The sequence below is a fragment of the Pteropus vampyrus genome, unplaced genomic scaffold (genome assembly GCF_000151845.1).
Source record: "Pteropus vampyrus isolate Shadow unplaced genomic scaffold, Pvam_2.0 Scaffold98, whole genome shotgun sequence".
NCBI lineage: Eukaryota > Metazoa > Chordata > Mammalia > Chiroptera > Pteropodidae > Pteropus > Pteropus vampyrus.
Genome location: NW_011888879.1, coordinates 4,713,946 through 4,722,778, shown reverse-complemented (window position 1 = coordinate 4,722,778; position 8,833 = coordinate 4,713,946). Strand labels below are relative to the sequence as shown.

At 34.5% G+C, this 8,833-nt stretch overlaps 1 protein-coding gene across 7 annotated transcripts in view; it reads left to right on the top strand.

The window, feature by feature from the left end:
* Positions 1-8,833, top strand: part of SWT1 (SWT1, RNA endoribonuclease homolog) — a 138,037-nt gene that overhangs the window by 10,120 nt on the left and 119,084 nt on the right. For all 7 annotated transcript variants that reach the window (XR_002781407.1, XR_002781408.1, XR_002781409.1 and 4 more), the window contains exons 5-9: positions 467-1,202; positions 4,781-4,840; positions 5,960-6,098; positions 6,909-7,010; positions 7,375-7,563. Coding sequence is in view for 3 of the 7 variants with exons in the window: in XM_023533239.1 (XP_023389007.1) it covers positions 467-1,202; positions 4,781-4,840; positions 5,960-6,098; positions 6,909-7,010; positions 7,375-7,563 (1,226 nt within the window). In the remaining 4 variants the exon portion in view is untranslated. The remainder of the gene's footprint in view (positions 1-466; positions 1,203-4,780; positions 4,841-5,959; positions 6,099-6,908; positions 7,011-7,374; positions 7,564-8,833) is intronic.

Genomic DNA, 8,833 nt, shown 5'->3' with positions numbered 1-8,833 from the left:
TATATATATAGCGCAAATGCCATTTCCCAGTTCTTTGATTTTATTTATTATTTTTTAATATGCTAAAGTTTTACAGTAAGTAGTCATTTACATTGACTATTTTCTCTTGTAATTTTTCCCACTGCTATTAAATTTAAGAAATTCTCCATTAAGTCAGATAAATATTCTCTTTTTTCTTCTGTGGTTTTTAAGGGTTTGATATGAATATAGCAATTATGGTAATAATAATAATTTTGCACTTAAGTATATACTCTTTTTGGAATTTATGTTGTCTGGTAGTTTAGAAAGTTGTAAATTTTTTCCCCCAAATAGCAAACCAATTATTCATTTTCGATGTAGTCATTTCTACTTTTTATGAAGTTTGTGTCAAGCTAGTTCTGTCATTTCCTACCTAAAGTAATAGAGTACAAATTAAGTATAATCATGTATAATTGTAATGTAATGAGGTTTCTGTCCTGCTTTACAGACTGAATGTAGACACGACGACTCCAAGAAAAAGACCAAATATTAATCCTTCATCCCAAGGACCTGTTAAACTCCAAGGAGCATTAAATTCAAATGTTAATCAAATTATTTCACAGAGTCCTTCTTCAAATGGAACTAAAAAAGACATAAGTAAAAGTGTAGATTTTAAAGTTAATGATACCAAATTGACAAATGTTAGGAGTAAGTTTGACCATGGAGTTAAAAACCTTAGCAGTCCTAAGATTGCCAAAGATGTGAAACCTAAAGCTGAAGTCCAGGCAAGTGAAAAAAAATGGTCTCACTCGCTTGCTCAGAGGGAGAAGATGAAAGAACTCAAGAAAGAAAGGCACAATAAATTTAGAGACAGCTCTGAAAAATATGTTTTGGAAAAATGCAAGAGAATCCCATTTTCTCAGGATTGTAATTCCAACAAGTTAAGTAAGGAACCCCTCGAATCTAGAAGAAGGAAGATCAGTTTCAAAATCCCAGTAAAATCCCATGATCCTCAACAGAAGCTTGTAGAAGAAAATGTCTTCAGTTTAGATTCTAACAAGTCAAAGACTAAGCAGAAGAAAAAAGAATGCCTGGAAAGCTCTCAGGTTTCATTAAATTTGACAAGGCACGGAAGTAAACATTTATTTTCAGATTCCACATGTAAACAGACTGTTTGTGAGTGGAAAGGAAAATATGAGCATCAAGAAAGTAATGATTCAAGTTCTAGTGAAAATCTAACCCAGGTAAGGTAATGCAAAACAAAGAATACAGATTTTAGCAAAGGTCAGTAGAACAACTGTTAATGGTTATAGAGGGCCGATTCAGATTTAGTCAGGAAGATGTGTGCTGGTTTTTATTTCACCCTTTTAATTTCACCTTTCTTAGGAAGATAATCCTGGCAGATATCAGGATCCATCATAGAAGAGATTGTGTAAAAATGTAGAAAGATGCAATTCCAGATAGTCCTTTAAGTAAAGCACCGTGACAGTCTCCCAGGCTCTTTAACCCCAGGTACTGTACTGTTGAACACTCAGGGCTTAGTATCCTGAATAGCTTATTCCGTTAGCCAGTTATTTTTTGAGTGCTGCTATGTGCCAGACATTACAATAGAATAAACTGTAAGGGACACATAGTCTGTGTTTTCAGAAGCTTATATTCATGTGAGGAGACACAGCAGTCACTTAAGTCAGAAAAGCCCTTACCACTTAATATGGGGATTAACGTGGCCTTGCTTCACTGTGGAGGGAAAGGTTTACCAGAGGAAGTGGGAGTAACATTGAAACAGAACTGAAGCATGAATAGGAGTTACTGAGGTGAAGGTGAGGTGAGGGGGATGGGGTGGAGACACAAGGGTGTTCCAGCCAAAGGGAACTAACCGCGTGTGCCAAGATCCAGGCTAGAGAGCTGGCCACGCTATTTTGGTTCCAAATTATGGAATAAATTGGCATTTATGGAATAAGTGGACTACTTTGAGAACCTATTCTCTATAGCTTTCTTTCTATGGCAAAATTATTTACCTTTAAGAGAACTTCTAGAACTTCGGAACTTCAGAACTTTAGAACTTCAGAAATTTAGAGACTGCTTATAAACAGGAGTGGTTGGAGTCTACCTGCTTTTAAGTGTCAAGATTATAGATACTTGCTACGAAAGATGGATTATAACTAGGGAGGCCAGAGGAGCTTGAGAGAGAGTACTTTTGTCCAATGAATATGAAAGGTTCCAAAGAGGGAAAGAATTGAGTTTGTTCTTTTTATGGCTTTCTTAAAGGAAAACAACCTCTAGTAGTTTCTTGTGTTCTAACCAGTTCTCTAGAATAAAATGAAAGAAAAAAACTCGAACTTGCCACTACCTTCAGTGAACATCTTTGTGTCATTGCTTGGTGCACATCTAGGGGACAGTATAAAAAATTCCTGCAGTGCATCTTACAGTTACTTTTGGTCTCTATAGAATTACTCCACAAACCAAAGGAAGGACTTAGCATGGATATTAAGTTGTAAGGGAAGAAATGTTTGCATGATTACTTTTCAGTTTTTTTAATTAAAACTTTATAAAACTTTCTTCGATGGCAGCCTTATCTGACTTAAAGTTGTTTGGACACAGGAGCAGCAAGTAATATTGTTCTTATCTTGAATATATTTTTTTCCACATATTATTGACAGTAGAGAATCATCTCAATATTATGTTTGTTGTTTTGTTTTCTTCACAGATTCCTCAATAGATAATTCTTTTCCTAAGATAATGAGTGTACTTTACAAGGAAATAGTTGTATTTTCTGGATTTAGTAATCCTGTTATTTAGTAATACTGTTACACTTTCCTAAGAGAAAATGACTTCTTTTTTTCCCTAGGTTTTATAGTCCTTTGATATAGACCCCTCTCAGATTGTACCCTCCCCCCAGCATTCAAAATTAATGTTCTAGAAATTTATGGTTTTTAGGCCCCTTTTACAAATAGCATCCCAGTTAATCCTTACAAATCCGTGAGATAGAAATTCATCAGTTTACCAAACATTAATTAAAAGTACCTATTATGTATCAGGTATGTTTCTCATTATTAGGGATTTAGAAATGAATAAAATGACCTTTACCCTCAAGAAGTTCTCAGGGAGGCAGATTAATAAACAAACGCAATTGCAGTACAGTGAAGTAAATACTAGAGCCCTAAGAATGGGGTCGGTGTTAGTGTAAATTTTGGGGTGAGTTAAAGAAGGGCTCACCAAGGTGGAGATTCTTAAGCTTGGTATTGAAGAACGTGTAGAGCAAGGGATAGAAGTGTTGTCCTGCAAAGGCAGAGGTCCAGCGTGTGATGGCAGAGTTGTGACACCGCGTGGCGAGTACCTGGGCACTTCAGTTGAGATGTGTAGAGAATCTGTAGGAGAGGAAGTGGGAGCGGAAGCCATGTTCCAGACAGTGGGTTATTTTGCATCCAGTGAGGAAAATTTTATGTTTTATTCAGTAGGTGGTACAGAGTCCCTGAGATGTAGTCATGTGAGCAGTATAATCCGGTTTTCAGTTCAGAATCACTCCAGCAGGGAAAACCATTACCAGTCTCACTATTGATAGTCTTGTTTGTCATTCTGAGAAGCCTTTCTCCCCATCCATGTCTTTAGTAAAGCATGATGGGGAGGACTGATAGTTTTCCCTGAGGAAAAATTAGGTAGGGACAATGGACACAAACTTTTCTGGTTTTTTAGGTGGTAGAAAATTTATTGAAGTGACTTGTGGCTAAAGAGTGAAGGGTAGTAGTGACCTAAGTAAAACAGTGTAAAGACTTCAAATGTCAAGAGTTGCAGGAAGTTCTGATAATAATCTCTAGCTTGCTTGGCACTTCTTGGTTGAAGAGAAGCTTAAAAATCCAGGGAGATTTACTGTCAGGTGGAGAAGGGATTATAAAATCCGGGGTCCTGGGGTAGTAAAGTGATAATGGGCCCACGTGTGTGAGGTATACAGTGTTATATCATGTGAAGACTGGAGATGGGAAATTAAAGTGGAAGATGAATTCCCAATGAAGGAACATGTGATACACTTCTTTAAAGAGGGTTTGTAATTTATACCATACGTAGCTTCCTGTAAAGTACATGTGAGTATAGTGTCATCTTGGAGAATTCTTAGAAGGTGATTTGGTTCAGTAGTGGCTTTGGCTGAGTTCTGTGTTACCTGTACGTAGGGTCAGGGAGGTCTCATCTGCTCAGCAAAAGTGCCAGTGAAAAATTGGAATTAGAAAGATTTTCGATCTCTGCTAGAAGACAAAAACAGAACACAGACTTTTGGTGTTCTGTCCGTATATAATAATACAGCTGTGCATCTTTTAGCCTTTCCCTCTCAGCCATATTATATAATCTTCTGGTTCCCTTTGTTGTGCGATGTGACTTTCGGAAATGGCTGTTATTCCTGGATGAAAATTTCCCACCGCCAGAGACCAGCTCTTGTACCTTTCTATTTCTTTGGGTGGCATGTAGTTTCATTCTTAGAATATGAGTATTTTTAGGAATGTATAAATGAATGAGTAAACCCTAAAGAATTTCTGCCATGTTTCGTGACATAATACAAGAAGGCTTTTCTATTTTAGGGGCAATTTCACTCCTTAAGGGGCATTTGGCAATTGACTTGATGGAGACATTTTTGATTGTCGAGCTCGGGGGTGGGTAGTGCTTCTGGTATCTAGTGAGTGGAGGCCAGGGATACTGCTAAATGTGCTACAGTGCGCAGAACAGCCCTCAGAACAAAGCATTGTCCGACCCCAAATGTCAGTGCCAGGGCTGAACAACCCCACTGTAGATAACATGCCTTGTTCTTAACTAATAAAACCACTTTTCATTTCAGAGTTTTGAAGCACCATGTTCTTCAGTGTCACTCGAAAGTATTCAAGATACAGATCAAGAGGTTACTGCTATACTTATTTACTTTGAATATTTTTAATGAAATTAAGTGAAACAGTTCCTATTTAATAAATGAAAATAATACTGATATCCATATGTAAGTTTTTATGAAGTCATGAAAAACTATTTGGAGAAGTATTTACATTTACTTGATCACCTTTTTTGCCTTCTGGCCCACAAGTTACATGAATTTTGATTTAATGTTATCATGTGTTTGCTTATGCCTGGCTTGCCAAAATGCTGTGTGATGCTGACATGTTTTTTGCACATTTTTCCTAATCAGCAATAAGATGAAAATGTTATTCAGTGAAAATGAGAATCCATACATATTTATTTTTTTACCTGTTGCATCATTTCCCAGGTAGAATCTCCTGATTGATCCTCGTGGAATTATTGCATAGAATTTTATGGTCCGCAAGCCTAAGTTAAAATTAGATTCATAGAACACTTTGTGTTTTTCTATTTAAGGCAGACTTGAAAACCATATTAATTGCTTTTTATTACTGAGAGTCAGTTGTATTTTCCTGTCTGGTGGGTAATTGCCCCTTGATAAAGATTTCTCACCTCTGCCCTAAAGCTAGGTTATACTTTCATTTTTTTGCACCAAGATCCATCAAGGAACTACTTCTCTGAAGTGAGAAGCGTCTTAAGATCTAGATTTCATAGACATCTTAGAAATCTCAGGGAGAGTGCTGCTCATCATCCCGCTAAAAACACATTTGGCTCCTAAAGCACTTTGAAGTGAGAATGGGGATGAGAATTAACTTATTTTGAACGTCTACTATAGATTAAGTTTGTGTGAAGAGCTTCAGATTATTTCATTTAATCCTCACAAAAATACTAAAAGGAAATAGATATTTAACATTCTTATTTTTTCGATGAACAAACTGAGACCCAAAGTAGTTAAATAATTTGCTTGCCTAAGGTTATGGAAGTCATAAGAGCTATTTTAAAACCCTGTGTAGGTTTATAAATCTGTTCTTTTACCATTCCGCCTCCATTTTTTTGTAAATTTTTTTTTTCCCACAAACCATCTCAAGTGAAGTAATTAAGAATTAATTGCTTTATTATTAATCTGAAGAGTAAATGAAAAGTATTTTACTGTGGGTCTTTTACAATTTAGATGCAGATAGTTGAAGAGCTTCATGCTGCACGTGTGGGGAAAAGTGTGGATTCACCTGTGGTGCTGCCTTCTGGAGAGTTAACAAGCATGGAGATTGATTTAGTGGAAGACGATAGACATTGCTCTGCTGGTATACCCTGTGTGTATATGATGATGTCTATGATGTATGCTTTCTTAAGAATGAGTGTGCCAATTCAATTTTTATAATATTGAGATGTAAAATGTTAAAATGTGCTCATTTGCAATAATTAAAGTATGGTATATTTCTTTATAGGAATCAGGTATAATATTTATCTTATCATCATTCGTTTTTATATATCTCACATTATTAGGCAATTAGATGTATTTTCTTCTTTTTGTCAAGGGGCAGCAGTCGCAGTAATTAGTTGTCTTTTATTCCTGGTAGTAATCATAACTTTTTAACAGTTTCAGCTATGTAAAGCATTGATCAATTCTTCCTACTGGGAGATAGATAATGATATATTATCCAAAATCTATTAGCATACTATTTTGAATTGTATTTATAAAAATAGTAATGCTACATTACATTCACATTGAATTTTTCACTCTACTGTTTTTGTGTGCATTAACATATATGACCCTCACAATAGCTCTATGAAGTAATGCTAATATCTGTTTTCTTTCTTTTACAAGTATTAATTTTTTCAATTATGTTACACTCAGTATATTAAAATTAGCTTATGATTCCTAAGTGCACAGCTACCAATGGTGAAGGACGGGGTTTTGCAACTGTAATTACTGTAATTACTACTGGGGTGTCAGTTTATGTTCTTTCTCTTAAGAATTGCAGTAAATGTGTTTTTGTTTTTGTTGTCCAAAGGACTGCCTTCTCTTAAGAATGTTATCAAAGTTCTATGATATTTAAATTTCAGTTATTAAAGACTGTTATCAAGTGTCATGAAATCCTAATTTTGCCTTCTTTTTCTAGCAAATACTGCTTCAGACAAAAAGCTTCTAATTGTTATTGACACAAATATTCTGATGAATCATCTCAAATTTGTTAGAATTTTGAAGACAACAGAAATACCAGGTATTTATAAAACATATTTGCTGATTCTGATTTTTATATTTTAGTTGATATTTTAACAGTGACATGGGTTTCCCCCCCCACAAGTACATTTCCATTTGGATATTAAGCATATGTATTAAGCATAATCAGCTTAACTTAAAAAAAAAAACCTTCACAGGTTAATCTAGCAATCTACATTTAACTCTTCTTTGATTTCCAATACTTTCTCCAACATTCTTTTGACAAATCTGTTAATTTCCATTTTTTTTGTATTAGCTCTTCATTTAGATTGTGAATTCCTTACTTTATAATTTTCAGTTCTCCTACAGCATTTCAACTGAGTAACATATTTGTTGACTTCTAAGATATCTTTTTTATTTTTTAGGCTTTGATAGACTTGTGTTAATAATTCCCTGGGTTGTTGTGCAAGAGCTAGATCGTATGAAGGCAGGAAAACTACTAAAATATGCCCAGCAAAAAGCTATACTTGCAGTTCATTTCATCAATGAATGTCTCAAAAATCAAGATAGAAATCTATGGGGTCAATCAATACAACTTGCATCTCAAAAACTTTGTAAGTATCGTTCTGTCATGGTGCTTCCTGGTTAAGATTTGTTTGGGTGCCAACTCATTGGAGGGAAATGGTGCAAAACTTTAAAAACTTTATAACCGTTGGAAATGTGAATGGCAAAGCATGGTGATGCTTTGTGGGATCCTTGATTTATTTTTCTGCTTCTCCTAGACCTTCTTAGGTTATGTCTCTATTTTACAGATAGTAACTATTATAGTTCTGTGTGCACAGTAGTCTGTAATACAGTACTTTGGGTTCTTTTTTTTAAATACTGTTGCTGAGTGATGAGGCCCATAGTAATCTAGGTTTCTCATCTGTTACTGCACACAGTTAATATGATGTAGAGGCAGGTATTATTTTCCTCTAGTTTAATTGGTAATAAGAAAGTGTTTTTGTAATAAAAGTCTATAGATTTTCTCCCAATTTTTTTTTCCATATTAGTTTTTTTGTTGTTATTTTTAAATCATTCTAGTCTTAGAACCCAGGTATGCTCTTTATGTTTTACATGAATTTTTTGGGAAAAAAAATCTGTGCTTAAAGCAACACCATTTCCTCTACAGTTTATACATCCATTTAGAGGATTTGTCTCATCTTTAAAAATTTGTTTCTTCCCAGCTCAGAATTATTTTTATATGTAGATGTACATTATTTTATATATCATGCATGGATTTCTGTTGTCCACTGTACCCATATTCACCATAAGATGTGAAAGAATTCATCCTAGATGAATCTGATAATGGTATTAATGCTGAGATGGTATTAATGCACAGCTGGCTTCCACCATTCATTCATTTATTCATTCATTCCATTTACAAATATTAGCTCTTAGTATATTGTAGCTATAATACTTACACATTTTAAGTAAGAACTTTATGTGATATAAGATCTTTTAAAGGAAAATCACAAATAAATATAATTGATTAGAGTTAAGAAAATGTTAAAATGTTTGAACATGGTATTAAACACCTTAGTCTTTTTTTTTTTTTTACTTCTGCAGAATTTCAAATGCAGACATAGAGAATAATATAATGAATCTCTATGTACCTATCACGCATTTTCAGTAATTATCCACATTTTGCCTTTCTTGTTTATTCTTTCATTTCCTTTTTTCCTTTTCTCCCAACTCCTGGAACTTCTGCAGTAGTTTGAAGAAAATCCTAGATACCATAATCTATTGTTTTTACCCATAAATATTTTGCTATGTGTTGCTAACAAATAAGACTTTTTTTAGACAACCACACAATTAACAAAAGTAAATCCTGATCTAAACCAT